The 17,419-nt window shown below is 39.9% G+C and overlaps 1 protein-coding gene across 1 annotated transcript in view; it reads right to left on the bottom strand.

The window, feature by feature from the left end:
- Positions 1–17,419, bottom strand: part of RNF38 (ring finger protein 38) — a gene marked incomplete at both ends in the record, with an annotated part of 115,971 nt that overhangs the window by 57,118 nt on the left and 41,434 nt on the right. The window contains one exon of the mRNA XM_084278080.1: positions 2,766–2,836. Within this exon, the coding sequence (XP_084134206.1) occupies positions 2,766–2,836 (71 nt within the window). The remainder of the gene's footprint in view (positions 1–2,765; positions 2,837–17,419) is intronic.

Genomic DNA, 17,419 nt, shown 5'->3' with positions numbered 1-17,419 from the left:
AGCTAAATAAACTGAATATAATTGAAAGGCACTTGCATTTACCTCTCTGTTCACCACTAGTAGGAAACCACTGTTTGGGCATTAAAGCAAAGTAATATCCCAAGGAAGAGTAGCACCTTCTTACAAATAAATTCCTTAAATGTTGTGTGCCATGAAGAAATGTATTCAGTTCTGCTATTTAATGTTTTAAGAATGACAATTCCAGCTTTAATTAATGAATTTTAAGATTGTATTAAACATACACAGCATATTACACTTCAAAGAAAAATCAATTAAGTTACAAACATGAAAAAGGGTCCCCCCAACGCATGCTTTGAGGATCCCATCTCCAAAGCAACAATTATTTTAAGATGTATCTCAACTATAATCACTTTGCAACACCAAGTAAAATGGGAAATAGACTCTGTATCTTTGATATGCTAGATATTTTTATAACACAAAAGGCAAAGTACTGGTTTTGATACTACAAAAAGAAAGGTTTGTAGTACTACCAATAATGCTGTCAACAACACACCCTTCTTAATGCAGTGAGGCTACCCATGAAAAAAATCTTAAGACTTTGGTTTCCTGCTGATGTCACTGAACATGAATTCAAGATTCGCATGTGCCAAGTCAAAAAAAAATCAAGTAATCGAGGAGGAAGCCTGGGAATTGTTTTCATTAAGACTGCAGCATTCCTTTTATATGTGGTGTAGAACTCTTTTCATGCTGCTGCTGTCCAGAAAATGAAGACTGAGCTTGTGAAGAACATACTGTAAAATATATGCACATTGCCAACCATGATTTGGAAAACAAACAAACTAAACGAATATCCATATACACAAGCCCATCAAAAAATTCAAGTAACAGACATCTAGTTGGCCTACACCTCTCAGTGACACAAACTGAACACAAGTGCTCGATCTTCTCTTTTAAAACAAGAGCACAAAGTTCAGCTCTGAGAAGAGCGGATACATTGGTTCTGAAGGTATTTCACTGCTTTGTTTCCCAACAAGTGGTCATTTTAACCTAGGGATCAACTAGAATTTCCTATGAAATGCAAGGCAAACAGCTTTATGCATTCTCACAAAAAAATCAAAGCTCCTATCAAATAAAACTGGCATTTGAGGGAAAACACAGATGTGAAATACACCCAAAGCACATTCTTTCTGCTGTTTGTGTAAGTGCCACTCCAGTCAGCTTTTACAGTTCGTGGAGAATCAATGGCAAAGATTGTTTTCTCCCACCATCCCTAAATATGCAAAAAGGTGAAGTTGTGGCCCAGTTTCTCAATTAATGTGAAGGCAGGTGGTGTGTCAAACAACCCAAAGGGCTGTGCACTCTTCTGAAATTTAAACCAGGTAAGCTGCCACACCCTTTCCCACTCCCTACCCCCAAACCTGTGAAGCACCTAAGATTTAGGAAAGTTTTAATACCCCTGATATGAAATAAAACTAAGGGAAGACATTCTATCATAGAGGTGATCTCCCATGTATAGACAGAAAAGGAGGCATATTAAAAGAAAGTGACAGTATTAAATTGGTGTACTAGCATGGCTGTCAACCAAGAATCTTGTTGCAGGAACACATTGACAAGGACAGAAAAAAACCCAAACAAAACACCACCAAATTTTGCAAGCAGTGAGTACTACTGAAATTAGTTAACCAATTAATCTGCTGGCAATTTCAAATCATTTTGTGTGTTCTGCATAGCCTGTTTGACCAGTATCTGTAGGTTCAAACAGCCCCTAAATGTGATGATACCTGAAAATAAAACTACATGTTAAAAAAGAGCAGGGAAAAAAATAGATAGGAATAAACCAAAACAAGAGAATAGAATAAGGCTGTAAAAGAAACCTGCACTGAAAACTAGTTCTGGGACAATGTGGAACTACTATTAAAATTAACTTCCTCAACAATTTCAAAACACAAGGATTTGTGCACTTACCAAAGCATCGACAGGTCCCAAGAAAGATCATTTAAAATTTGACTAATACATGTGATTTTCTGGGCATGTCAAGCCAAAATGTTAGTTCAAGTGTCATACTTGCTAACAGTGTAACACAGGTGACATGTTGAACTAATGCTAAGCAAACCACATTACTTAAGGACAGTAACACTTAAGATAAAACCATCAACAATAACAGGAACATGAAAGCAAGTCTCACAAGCAATTCAACATCAAAACTCTTCCATTCCTTATGCCACAATGATCCAAGGATCATTGAACATTTGACATACAGCATTACTGACTCAAAGCAAGCTAACCTGAGAATGTGTCAAAAGAATCTTAGGAAAATGCTTGCATGCTACTGGACAGGTTAATATTTACAGCTGTAGCACTGGAGCTTCCCATCTGTAAAACTCTTCAGTTCCCAACTCCAATACAGGAACATACAGCTACTGCAAAAAGGCTTTGAACTATTAGCTAGGCTGTAATATCTGAAGTCAGATGCAACAAGACATCCTAACCTACAAAAAAAGTGGCAAAAACATTGCAGTTCTTTATTAACTGAGGGTATCAATAGGACAAATCACAAATGTTTACAATAGCAAAGGTTTACAATCAAAAGGAAAAATACAGTACTAAAGACAAATATACCTCCTTAACTGACTAAATGATTGTTGACTAAAATGTATTAATTAATATGACAGAGACTGTTTAAAACCTAACTCTGAAAACTGGCTGCTACACCTGCAAAACAATCTTTGTATAGTAAAAGCAATACATAAAAAAACCCCCAATGCATATGCATCTTGTGACAGAAACGTTTATGTAAGCCTCACCTTGTCACTGTCATCATTACAAATGTGATCTTGATGGATTGAGTGGCATTGAAAGGATGTACCAATGCTACCTATAAAAGGAGGTGGGAGGGGAAAAAAAAAAAAGAGAAAAAATAAATAATTAAAATTATAACCCGATTCCTGTGAACATTAAAAATAATAGCAAATTTAGCAAACATTCTTTTTTTTTCCCCACACAGAAGAGAGATTTAGTTGCCAAACAGCTACATCTGACAAGTCATGGATTAAACTGACAATGGAATAAGCAGAGAGACATTTTGCAGTGTGCCACCAATGTCTTCACATATATTTTTCTAAACACTTAAACAGAATAATATTAGAACTAGTTCATAAATAAATTTTAAAAAAGCACTGAAGTACATACACACACGGAGAAATAAGAGGAAGCTATATACCATATTTCAGCAGTGTAGTCCTGTTCCATATGCTTCACTACAGAAAATTTTCAGCACCCTGTGTAGCCACTACACATCAGCCTCTCCAGTGGTATGTTAAGAATGAGTGGAAAAATCCAAGGTCAAAGCAGAGAAGTTGTAATGATACCCATTTTATCTGTAGTGCAATTTCTGCATGCTTAAGGTCTTTCTTTATGCCTAGGAAAAACAGGACAGCACACCTCTGCAAAGGCTTACTTCTGCCCAAGGAAGGAGACAAACTAAAGTTTGATTGTATCCATAGTGATTCTCAAACTGATCTACAAAACTCATACTCATACTGTAAAGTTTTATTTGATGTGCTATTTCCTTGCCTACAAAGTACAGGAGAAGGGTAACTGCTATTGTTGAATTTATACCTCCCTTACATGACTTCTTTCTGCAAATACTGAGAAAAACAACATTTAAAAAAACAAGGAGGAAAAAGATTCTTAGTTCATAACTATATAATTTCATAATTTCCCTTACAGAAGATCTAGTTTGTCATAAAACTTTGCAGTCCTTGTGTTGTTTTGGACCTGGACAGAAGTGATCAAGGAAGACAAGTATCTCAAATTTATGGAAACAGAACCAGCTTACAGCAGCCCCTGTGTTTCCTTTTCTCATCATTAAGCCAAGCAGAAATCATGGCCAAGCTCCCTATAAATCCTTCCATATTAGGGCAGGGAAGGAGAGTTTGTCACTGCTTATTGTCATCACTACCTCAGGTAAGAAACAGCATAAAACCCCCTGAATTCTAAAACACCAAGTAAAGATGTGAGAGAGGGAAAATCAATTGCCTTCTCCTTCACTCTTTTGCATATATGCATGTGTGGGGATGCGGGGGGACACACACACAGACACAGAAACACACACACACAGACACACACACACACTGGTACCCAAGGAATATACTGTCTTGTATTTCAACTGCAATTGCTACTGCTCTCTTTATACCATGTGAGTTTTCTTGTTTGTGGTAGATTTCCCTTCTTACCTTAGATACAGTACAAAGTACTGAATAAGCAGTACTATATGCACATGCACTATCCCCAGTCAGCAACATGTTGAGCTACATCCAGCACTTCACATCTGGATGTTGTTCATTCACAAGCTTGAGCCAATTCACATCACATTAGGCTTGACTGACACCACTTGCAGACTAAGTGGCTTTACCACAGCTACTGGGTAACAGTTCATGTCACAGCTGCATATAGATACTGTCCTGAGGTTTCCAAGTCTCCATCAAATAAAATTTAATCCACAAGATTCCAAAATACTCTGATGTTATAAAAAAGAACTGAGCATTTGACTTAATTTTTCCTGAAAGGTACATGTAATACTGTAAATCTCAGAACAAATAATTAATTTGGTTTAAATTTACTTGTAAACAAAAAACAAATAGAAGAAATGAAATGCAATAAGGAGGGGGGGGGGGGGGGGGGCGTGGGAGGAAGGAGGAGGGGGACAGGACTCACCAAACAAGAAAAAAGGATTCTCTCCACAAATGTATTTAACTCTTGTCTTTTTTACTGGCCAACCTCATTTTGAAGAAACTTCGAGCGGGCAATTTGAGCAAAAGTATTCTACAAAAGGGCTTCTAGATACTTTAGCGAAGGTTTCTATTAGATGAATAACGGATTGTGGAAATCCATAAGCAACAATACACGTCTATAGGTAAAATATGTATATATGTGTACATACACAAATATTTATGTATACCTATGCATATGTACAGACTTATGTAAATGTATATGTACACATACGTGCAGAATACAATTTCTTACTCTATTATTTGTAACAATATTCTATTATTTTTACAAAATGCTGTTATTTATAAATAGCTACTATTTAGAATTATTCACTCTTGCAGTCAGAATATTCAAAATATTATGGGATTAAATGATAGTGGGATATGAAAGAGTAGTACCCTTTATCATTCAGACATTAGAAGACCACATTTCTGGAAGAAGTTTGGTATAAAGTTTTGTACATAAAATGACGATGGGCACACAGCAATAGAAAGTTCTTGCTTTGCTTTATCCACTTCTGAAAGACAAAAACACTAGCAAATTTATCTCAAATTTGTGGAAACGGACCCTGCTTATAGTAACCTCTGTATTTCCTTTTCTCATCATTAAACCAAATATTGTGTACGTTTTTCACAGTGAGCATTACAATCCTAAGCATAACTATTTTGAGCATCTCAGTGCTACTCAAAAATAATAGAGATGACAATACCATTTTACAAATGAAGAAAAATAGGAAAACCATTATTTACAGCAGAATTATGCAGTGTACATACGCAAAGAACAATTAAAAACATTCCTCTGGGGTCCCTAACATCATTATGCAGTGACAGTGAAGAGAGATTCTCAGAGCTCCCATGTCACTTCTACTGATTTTTATCCCTATTCTCTTAGCAGGTCTAGCTTTGGAGTCTGCTGTCTGATGTTTTCAATGGGAAACCACTCATTTAGCACTAGCAATCTGCTTACTGAAAAAAGTTTAAAAGTTAATATGAGGAAAACTAAATCCCTTCTTGCTTGGTCTGCAACGGAGTCTTTGGTGGTTAGTTTAGACGCGTGTTTGCTAGAAAATGGACCACCAATAAAATACTGAGTTACTGAAACTGAACAAAAGTAATGCCTTTTTTGGTTGTGGGATTGTTTTCTTTGTTATTGTTTGGTTGTGGTTTTGGTTTTTTGTTTGGTTTTAGTTTTATTTGGTTTGTTGGGTTTTGGTGGTTTTTTTAAATCATATACTTCACAAGATGTTAGTCTATGTTTGTAACAAACTATTTTGTTTCACGAATTCACTTGCACCTACAAATTACTAGTGTGTTGCATCTCAACCTATATTCTGCCTATATTCTGCGTGTGTGTATATAAATACATACACATGTATGTACATACACAGAGGTGTATAAAATATGTGTGCCTACACACATATATATGTCCACAATCTATCATTCAGTTGCAACATCACAGTTACTAGCAAGGTAATAATAGACTTCATTCAGGATCAGACAACAGGAGCAGACAGATGTACAACTGAGAAAGTCTGCGTCTAGATACGGGTCTGTGGTAAAGGAATCCTGAGAAACATTGTAAATGTGCAAACCTGAGCAAAACTGTCTCCAAAGCTTTGTTACTCACTCCTACTTACAGAACTGCAGAGATAAATACGTTATTTGACAGAATGGAGTCTCTGGGCAAAATACAGCCCACGTTAAAATGTGAAGGGTAAGAGAAGTCTTTGTTGGAGAGATCGCAAAAGGACAAGACAGTAACACACTACCACCAGATCAACATTATTTAACCAGATAAGCATATATAATTAGAACATGAATAGGAAGGCTTTGTAAAAAAAGGCTCAGGAACACTAGAAAATAGGCTTGCAGTTTAAAGAATTAAATATGTAGTTTTTATATATATTAATATATATTATATTAATACTAGAAATACAAGCTTTGACTGCTTTGCTTCCCCTGTCTCCACAAATCACTGCAAACTTGCAAGCTGACAGAGATTCTATAAGCAAAATATCTCCAAGATTCAAACCAATTTTTATTTGGAGCTGTTAGGTTTAAAAAAAAACCCAAAGAAACAAAACCACAGGCCCTTTATTAACCGTTGTTGTTCAAGAAATGAGTATCAGAAAGACACTTGGGGGGGGAAAAAGGAGCGTGTACTCTAATAGTCAGAGGTTCTCCATACTACTTTACTGTGGAGGCTAAGACCAGATACATCTCAATTCACTCTCCCAGTATGTCCTTGGAAGACCACAAATAAGCACACCTGACATGTACAGTACTATTAAACTTATTATATATTATGGTTTTTGTCTACATTTTTGCTGGAGAGCACAATGAAGCAAAACAATGATTTTGTTTTGTTGTTGTCATTATTGTCTAAACTTTTGTTTAAAAGTTTGCTGGCAATCAAAACACAGCAAAACTCTGCCTTCCAAGAATTCACCTGCACTCCTGCGCTACTCTGCACTTCCAAGAAGCCAGGGTCACCTTAAAGCCACCAGGAAAGTTTAAGAAATAATGCACTGAGAAGAAAAGAAGCCAACCTGAATCCTGGAGAAGAAAAAAATTCAACAACAGTCAGCATGAGACTGGTTCTTTCCATAGTCCTTAGGCAAACAAAAAATAGATTTACTTCTTTTCATCAGGCAGGGGGTTTGTCATTGTATCTCAGAGTGATAATTTTGGACAAAACACTACTTCCATTCTAAAAATTTACGGGTATATAGTTCCAAGACACAATTAAGACTTTTGTCATCAAATTACATAAAGAATGCCAGTTAGGTTCTTGGTGACACCACCAATGAAGATGTAAAGATTGACAAAGATGCATTAAAAGACATGACTTCATGAGTTCCTAGTGAATCAGCTGGTCTCTTCAGACCCAAATGAGCAAGCTGGTTTCTGAACAATAATTATATTGAAAAAAAAAAAAAAGAATATTTAAGCTCAAACACAGAGTTTCATAACAATTAGATTCTTTCTAGACATCACTTCAGAAAGAAAATATTTCGCCACAGGAATCAATCACTGCAGTTGCACTGGCCTGAACAGCAGCAGAGCATGCCCATACTGTATCCAAATGCCGCCACACCCCCTTATTCTTCTTCTTTCCCAACCCCCTTGTACATGCTGTGTGTGATGTCATAAGGTATGGAATATCCCTTTGGTCAGCTGAGGTCAGCTGTGTTGCCTCCCAACTTCACGTGCACCCCCAGCCAACTTGCTGGTATTGCAGAGTGAGAAGCAGATATGGTCTTGGCTTTGTATAAGCACTGCTCAACAGTAACAAAAACATCTTGATATAACAAATCCACCTCTACATTATCAACACTGCAAAACCAAAACACAGCTCAAAACACTAGCAACCATGAAGAAAATTAACTCTATCCCAGCCAAAATCAGCACAAAATTAAATGGCAGCTTGAAACATACCACCTCTGCTGCTAGAGCACAAACACCTATTTCCTCTAAGCTGCTGTACTACAGGCCACTTAGAAGACGTACCCTACACAAAAATTGATACTTGAGAGACAAAGGTTGATACTTTAAAACAGAGATTAAAGATTAGCGATGATTTTTTAATCCATTCTCCTCTACTGCACAATAAAATTCACATCTCCAACACTGGGATATTCTCTGATATGTATCAAATAGAATAATTCATTAACAAACTACAAGGAACGTCATTTTCTGCAATAAAACTCTGTGAAAGACTGAGACTATTGCCAACACTCCCTGAGTAGCAAGTCCAGTGTATTTGGTCTGGCCTCAGAGGCAGTTTTGCTTGGAAGGGTGGTTACACTGTCCCTTTGGTGTTGCCGGGTGGCTACTTCATCAGGTATGCTCCTACTCAAGTATAGTTCAGTAGAGGATGCTCCCACCCTGCATATGCACATTTGATGGTGTTCCAGAGTGCAGCATAACATTTATTTATAAAGATAAATAGTGGGGTGAGAATGACCACAGAAAATACTATCCAGGTGGCAAAACCTTGCTTGCTTTTTCAGGCAAAGCCTCTCCTCCAGGAAGTTCAGTATCTACTATAAAAAGAGAAACTTTCTTCCTGTTGTTACCATCTTACAAAAGGAAGCTAATAGCACCATAAGCCCAAAATATATCCAAACACAGTTTTCTGGTTTAGCCATGGCTAGCAATTAAGCACCATGCAGAAGGATGTGGGAGAGAATCCTAAGAGTGCGAGAACCCATGAAATGGGACAAAACCAGTTCAATAGGAAACAAAAACCAAAAAAAAACCCAAACAAAACCAAACAACAAAAAGGGAAGATAATATTTAAAATAATAATATATACAGAAAACAACTGATGAACAGCACAATGGCTCTCCACCCAAAGTCAATCACAGAATGGCATGGGTTGGAAGGGGACCCCAAGGATCACAGAGTTCCAACCCCCCTGACACAGGAAGCACACCAACCTCCAGTCCTGGATCTACACAATGTTGCCCAGGGCCCCATCCAACCTGACCTTGAACACCTCCAGGGATGAGACATCCACCACCTCTCTGGGCAGCCTGTTCCAGCACCTCACCACTCTCTCTGTAAAGAACTTTCTCCTAATATCTAATCTACATCTTCCCTCCTTTAGCTCTAAGGATGAATCAATGATGCACAAGACATGCCTCTCCCCTCCCCGCCACTGCTTAGCCTCTCTGGCCACCGGTGCATGCAAAGCAAAACATGTAACTCATTCACCACCCCATCAGCAGACAGTTATTTAGCCATCACGCCAAAGTCAATGCTGCGCAAGACCCCCAGCTGCCCCTCCAGGCCCCCAGCTGCCATTCAGCCCCTCATTCCACCCCATTATAAATGACAGATGGTATTGTATGGAATGTCCCCTTGGCCAGTTTGGACTGGTTATGTCCCTTCCCAGTTTCTTGGTGGCCCCCACCTTCTCTTCACCAGGTAGTATAAGAAGCTGAAAAGTCTTTGACTGCTTGGCAGAAATCAATGTGTTATCAACATTTACAGGCTTGGGGGAGACTGGCTGGAGAGCTGTCAGGCAGAGAAGGACTTGGGGCTGTTGGTTAACTGCAGGCTGGATACAAGTCAGCAGTATGCCCAGGGGGCCAAGGCGGCCAATGGAATCTTGGCTTGTATCAAAAATAGTGTGGCCAGTAGGTTTAGGGAAGTAATTGTGCCCCTGTACTCGGCATTGGTGACACCACACCTCGAGTACCGTGTCCAGTTCTGGGCTCCTCACCATAAGAAGGACATTGAGGTCCTGGAGCGGGTGCAGAGAAGGGCAACCATGCTGATGAAGGGGCTGGAGGGCAAATCCTATGAGGAGCAGCTGAGGGAGCTGGGGATGTTTAGCTTGGAGAAGAGGAGGCTGAGGGGAGACCTCATCACCACCTACAACTACCTGAAGGGAGGTTGTAGAGAGGTGGGCGATGGTCTCTTCAGCTAAGTGACAGGAGATAGGACAAGGGGAAATGGCACAAAGCTGTGCCAGGGCAGGTTTATATTGGACATTAGAAAAAAAAATGTTACTGAAAGAGTTGTCAGGGCCTGGAACAGGCTGCCCAGGGAGGTGGCTGAGTCACCTTCCCTGGATGTGTTTAGAAAAAGGGTAGATGAGGTACTTAGGGATATGGTTTAGCAAAGAATGGGAATGGTTGGACTTGATGATCTTCAAAGGTCTTTTCCAACCTTGTGATTCTGTGATTCTGTGAACATGATTCTCAGCTGCTAGGCAAAGGGACCCTGTCCCTTCCCATACCAGGACACACAGTTACTCAAAACCATATGCAAATAGGAATACAGAAGGAAAGGAAACAAGTATTTAATAACTCAAAGGTGAGTTTTCCTGAAAGTAAATCAGTCCTAGAACGAAAAATAAAACTGGCAAGCCACAAAGCATTTTAAAACATTTTTTACTCTTGTCATGGAATTCAGTTTTTATCATAAGCTGTGTGGGAGCTGAAGAGATGCAGACAAATACCCAGCACAACTTCATGTAAGCAGGTAAGAGCATGAAGATACACTTAACAGTGCTCTATTCTCTTCCTTCTTGGATGTTATATAATGGTTTTGAAAATGCAGTTTTCTTGAGTTTCTAAGCTTCCTGAATATAAGCTATTTTTGCAAAAGCTATCTGTATTTTCAAGCCATTTGTTTTTCTCTATTTGTAACAAGACCATTAAATTTATTTCCTTGAAATTCACCTTCCCTTGAGAATCTCATTAAGACTCTGAAAAATATAATTCAAACACCGCTTACGCAAACTTTCCAGCAACTTCTTTTTGGTTGCAGTGAATAAATTGCTTTCTTTGGCTTACATTTCTTGTCACCATTAAAACTTAAGCTTGTCATCATTACAAAAAAACCCAAGGACAGAAGCAAGACTTTAAATGGTAAACTCGAAACCTTAGCTGGTTGTCTCCCTCCGGTATCTTTATGACATCACCCAGCAAACCCAATATTAATTTGTATATTTTTTTTCCATTCACTTTACATTCTCCAGCAATATCAACAGACAGAAAGCATCTTCTGAATACACGCTACAGAAACAACTGTGCACCCTAGGATGGAGGTGAAAAGCTTCCAGGGTTAAATAGGCTTCTTTTTCAGTGTCAGCAAAAGTCCCACATTGGTCTATTGAATAAGCAATAAGGCAACTTTTTATTATGTTCATGTCAGTCACTATTTTTGCATATTGTTGCCTTTTCTTTTCTAAAAATATAAATATTCCTAGGTCCATCTTTCCTGATTCCTTAGGCTGCAAAGTTTATTAACAGAGGCACTCTTCATACATACCCAACACCTAGATTAGAAACCTGTCAGCCAAGGAATGGGTTTTGTAAACTGGACCAAAGAAAGCAACTAAGCAAAAAAAGAGAAGTTTACATTTCTTTTGCCTTTATTTAGACATTCTGGAAAACTTGCTACCTAAGAACCAATACTCAAGTTCGTATGGATTGCTTAACTAAGCCCAAATCTTGGCCCAAGACTGAAGGTTAGGTCTGGTTTTGTTTCTGTAAAACATGCAGCATACAGGCAGGTTCTCATTACTTCACAGCACACAAAAAAGATTTTTCCAACTGGACATCTTCTGAGACTTTAGTAGACATGAAACCCCACTTTTTGTACTGGAGATTCAACTTTCCAGTAATATAAAAGATAAGATTACTCTGGAGCTCTCTCCAGAGCCATCTCCATTCCAAACCCTTCAAAATAAAGGAAGAAAAATTCAAACCAATGAAATTTCATTGTAATACGCTGTCCCCAAAAACCTCAAGATAACAAAAATACTGTATGCACAACCTTGATTCCAATCCCTGAACCAAGGAAGTGTTTGAACACCACAAAACAGCAGGTAAAGCATTATAAATTTAAGTTAGACATTGAATTTAAACATAATCAAAGTTATTTTTAAGTGTATTTGAAATTAAAATGTAAGCTATCTAGTATTTAAAATAAAATATAAACCAGACTATTAGAAAAGGTATGTAATAGTCCTGATGTTTTAGGATCAGTCAAGCCTCATGAGGAGTTCTTGGCTAAGCAAATGAAGTCAGAATTTTTTATGACGTTCTTTGAAAAGCTGTAGCCTTTTTTCCTCTTTGAGTTGAAACCAGCGATTTCTCTCAATTTAGTAGCTTAATCATTCAAAGTAAGGAAATTTTTTCAAAATTGTAGGAGAGAATAGCCTAATTTTTCTAGACTGGAAAAAGGTGGCAAAGTACAAGTGAATAAAAAAATCACCAGTTCTACAAATAGTATATATGGAAGAAAAAAAACGCTAAATTTGCAACTCCACCAAATATTTTTGTTTAATTTTCCTCATTTTCCTAAAGTGTTTTATGCTCAGCACACTGAAAGGTCTGCCTTACAAGACTGTTTTAACAAGCATATTGTCTAAATTGTTCTTCAAGGAACTAAGAGACATCTGTAGATCAACAGCCCTTGTCTTTATGGGGAACTTCAACTTGCTAGATGTTAACTGGGAACATGACACAGCAGGTCCAGTAGATCCCTAAAGCAACTGGATGATAACTTCCTTAATTAAGACAAGAAGGAAAGGTGCTGTCCTAGGTCTCTTGCTTGTGAACAAAGGTGGTCTTGTGGGGGAAGTGGTGGTAGGTGGCCGTCTTGGCCATAGTGACTATGAAGTAGTGCTATTTAAAATCTTTTGTGAGAGGAAGAATACTGCCTCCAAAACTTCAACCCTAGATAGAGGGAGAAGATTTTGGGCTGCTCAGGGAACTGGTTGGCAAGGTCCCCTGGAACTGCTTTTGAAGACATCAGGGTCCATCAATGCTGGCCACTTTTGAAGTACCACCTCCTAAAAGCACAGGAACAGGCAATTCCAAAACATCAGAAGTCAGGAAGCTGTGACAGGAGTCTGGCTTGGCTGAACATGGATCTTCTAGAGCTTAGGTGGAAAAAAGAAATTTAATGGCAAATGGAAGCAAGGTCGGGCAACATGGCAGGATTACAGGGACATAGTTTGTCTTTGCAGGGAGAAAATTTCTGTGGCCAAAGCTCAGTTAGAGTTGAGGCTAATCAATACTGTGGCAGACAATAAAAAGACGTTTTTCAAATACAGTAACAAGAAGAGGACCAGAGAAATCATGGATCCGTTACTCCATGAGAATGGTTACCTTACTAACAGAGATACAGACAAAGCAGAAATGTTTAACACCTTCTATGCCACTGTTTCAGCACAGTTGATGGACTCTGAGACTCCAGTTGCCCCGAGTTGGAGGACCATGACTACTCCTAGTGAACCCCGAACTAATGGTCACAGCCAACATGGGGTCAGGAGAGGAAGGTCCTTGTCTCAGTTTTGCATAGCAAAGTGTTGGTAGAGGAAGGGAGGCTGCAGGGATGGCTGCTGCAAGCAGCAACTAGAAGCTCTCTGCAGGCCCTGGAGAGTAAACATTGGCTGATTCAATTGGCCAGAATTGCTGCTGACCAAGTTCGAGCCCATCAGTGACGGTCACAGCACCTCTGGGAATCACGTTTAGGAGAAAAAAAAAAACACAAGCAGCTGCTTTTTGCCACCAGAGAAGGGAGTAAGAAGATGTAAGGAGCTGAGCAGACATCAAGGCCTGTGAAGCAGGGGGAGGAGACGCCCCAGGTGTCAGAGAGAAAGATGCCTCTGCAGCCTGTGGAGAAACCCATGGTGGAGCAGGTGTCCCCCTGCAGCTCATGGAAAAGGCCCAGATCCTACCCATAGCCCGTGGAGAGGCCCACGTTGGAGCAGGTGGAGACATACAGGAGATGCTGTGACCCGCATTGGAGCAAGCCTCTGCCAGCACTTGCAGCCCGTAGAGACAGATGAAGACACACGGATAAGCGAGAGAGAGATCTGCACTGGAGCAGGTTTGTTGGGCTGGGGGGAGGCTTACGACTCTGTGGAGGACCAGGCTGGAGCAGGTTGGGCTTCAAAGACTGAGAGAAATTCTATGAGTTTATGACTGCACCCATAGCAGTGACCCATGCTGGGCCATCTGGTGAAGAGCTGAAGCCCCATGGGAAAGGACTCACATTGGAGAAGTTCACGGAGGAGTGTGTCTCAGGGGTGGGATCCCACACAGAAGCAGAGGAAGGCTGTGAGGAATGCTCCCCCGAGCTAAGAAGGAGAACACCTCGTGAGGAACTGACCAAAACACTCATTCCCTGCCCCTCCTTATGCCACAATGAGGGGAAGAAGGGAGCGAAGTCATGACTAAAGTGAAGTCTGCTAAGAAGGGAGAGGTGGAGGGAGGTGCTTTAAGACCTGGCTGCACTACTCCTTGTCCGACTCGGGTGTCACTGGGTGTGCAGTGCAGTGTAATAAATTACAGTTTCTTTCCTTTATTCTATGTTGAGTCTGTTCTGCCTGTGATGCTGATTGCGGAATGATCTCTCCCTGTCCTTATCTCGACTCCTAAACCTCTCAATAGATATTTTTTCCCCTTTCTGGCTGAAAAGAGGAGTGATAGAGCAGCTTTGGTGGGCGTCTGGCCTCCAGCCAGTGCCAAACCACCGTAGGCAACAAAGAAAACAAAAAACCCCTAGAAGCATAGTCTATCAATACACAGGTGTATTAATAATCAGAATCTGGACACTAAAGCATAAAACTAAATCTCAGGGTACTCCACCTGCAGTATGCTAGGTATTGTGAACCTTTCTGACCTATCCAGGCTTACTCAGAAAATCTGAATGAAAACCAGCTAACATTCAAACCTTAAAATTACATCATTCCCACATAGCTCAAATATTAAAACAAAGAGAAAAAGAATGAAAGATTTATATAGTGGTAAATATAGAAAGGTCTTCCCCAGCTATGTATATCTCTCAAGCCTGTGTACAAATGATGTCTTCAGTGAGTAACTGCATGTCCAGCAAATCACACCAAATAACCAAGCAAAACCAGAGGAAATTGCTAAACTGACCACTTATTACATGCTGTCCCTCAAGCAGTATGATTTCTGATTCTAAGGTGTGATACCAAGCATAAAAACACAAACTGACAGCTTCAGAACATTTTTCTGGACTTCACAGAGAAGCAAAAGCTAACAATTAATGAAACTTTTAGTTAGTAGCAGCCAGCCTAAAAGGAAGCTAAACTGCATTTCCAAAGGAAATACATTATTTGGGAAAGCAGAGAATCACTTATAAAAAATTGCTAACATAGTGATGGAAACTAGTATCTCCCAGCATTTAAGAGTAACACTTTGGACAGTCCTTAGCTGCTTAGTTTTTTTGATAAGGTAACGGGTTTAACCAGAAATATCACAATTTATGGAGGTCACCAGCAGACTTATTTTTCAGGGTTTTCACTTTTGCAAAGTTTTGTCTAACCAAAGACAAAGACATCTTCACTGTATAGTTTACCAGTATTTTTGACAGCAGTGGACAGCAAGACTGAAAATTACATGCACACACAAGATGCAGCCCAGCCTCCAACTGAACAAGTAAGCATGAGGATGTAGCTCCAAAACAAGGACAGAAAAGTAACTGAATGTAGTACATACATAGAAGGCAGGCAGTAAAGAGCTCATGTCAAGATAGAGAAACCCACTGAAAAAGCTACACCTGCACCTTGAAGCAGGTTTCTGTCTCCCACGATTAGTCCTGGGTATTCTCTAAGCTTGCTCATTCCAAATGCATCCCAGGATCCCATTGGCTCTCTTAGCCACAATGTGCTAATGTTAGCACAGTGTGCTAAGAGAGCCAATGGGATCCTGGGATGCATTAGGAAGAGTATGTCCAGCAGGTCAAAGGAGGTGATCCTCCCCCTCTACTCTGCCTTGGTCAGGCCCCACCTGGAGTACTGTGTCCAGTTCTGGGCTCCCTGCTATAAAAAAGACAGGCACCTCCTGGAGAGAGTCCAGAGAAGGGCTACGAAGTTGATTAGGGGCCTGGAACATCTCCCATATGAGGACAGGCTGAGTGAACTGGGACTGTTTAGTCTCGAGAAAAGAAGACTTAGAGGGGACCTAATTAGTGTTTATAAATATGTTAGACATGGGATGCAGGGGGAATTGGCCAGCCCCTTTTCAGTGGTCTGTGGGGACAGGAGAAGGGGCAATGGCTGTAAACTGGAACATAGGAAATTCCGCACCGACATGCGGAAGAACTTTTTCACAGTGAAGGTGACAGAGCCCTGGCACAGGCTGCCCAGGGAGGTGGTGGAGTCTCCTTCTCTGGAGATACTCAAGACCCGTCTGGATGCCTATCTATGTAATATGAGCTAGGGAGCTGCTTTGGCAGGGGGGTTGGACCCGATGATCTCTCAAGGTCTCTTCCAACCCCTATGATTCTGTGATTCTGTATGATTCTGTGATATGCAGTGCAAAGAAACACACCTTGTAAAGGTCATGAGCTGCATTCTGCCTATATAGAACTACAACGCATACATACATTTTAAAATAAATAAAAAAGAATGAAAAATCTGACTTTACAGTAGTGAAGCACGTAAGGATGTTGGGGGAAAAAGCTATCCCTACTCAAGCTCTTTTCATGAAAAAGTCACATAGGTATGTGGGGCTTTTTTGGTTATGATGGGGTTTTTTGTGTTTTGTCTTGGGTGGTTTTTTCTTTCTGTTTTTTGTTGCCTTTCTTGATTAAGTGAGCCAAGTGACAACTTCAGGACTGGTAAGACTTTCAAGTAGTTCTAGTGCTACAAAATACCAAAAGTAGCATCTTATTTATTAACTATAATTTACAGGCAAGGGCTACAATCACCTCAAAATTGCTGACTAAAGCAGTTTACAACTAGGAATACAGATCATATAATCAATTACATTAGAATTAATGAGATAGTAGGAAGAAATTCTTCTCTCCGAGGTTGGTGAGACACTGGCACAGACTGCCCAAACAAGTTCTGGCTACCACCTCTCTGGAAGTGTCCCAGGCCAGGCTGCATAGGGTTTTGCTTAACCTGGTCTGGAGGAGGGTGTCCCTGTCCATGGCAGGGGGTATGGAATGAGATGATCTTTAAGGTCCCTTCCATTCTATCATTCTCATTTAGTTTCATGATCTGGAGATGTGAAAAGCCCAACTGGACACTGTCCTGAGAACTTCTTCCAAGTAACACTGCTTGAGCAGGTAAGTTGGACTAAAAGATCTCAAAAGGTGACTTTCAAACCCAACTATTCTGTGATCTGTATACTCTGACAAATATTACTCTACGCTAATTAAAGAAGCCTGCTACTTCAGAACAAGCT

The sequence above is a fragment of the Gallinula chloropus genome, assembly GCF_964237585.1.
Source record: "Gallinula chloropus genome assembly, chromosome: Z".
Taxonomy (NCBI): Eukaryota; Metazoa; Chordata; class Aves; order Gruiformes; family Rallidae; genus Gallinula; species Gallinula chloropus.
The sequence above is the reverse complement of the archived record's forward strand: the minus strand, read 5'-3'. Positions and strand labels throughout refer to the sequence as shown.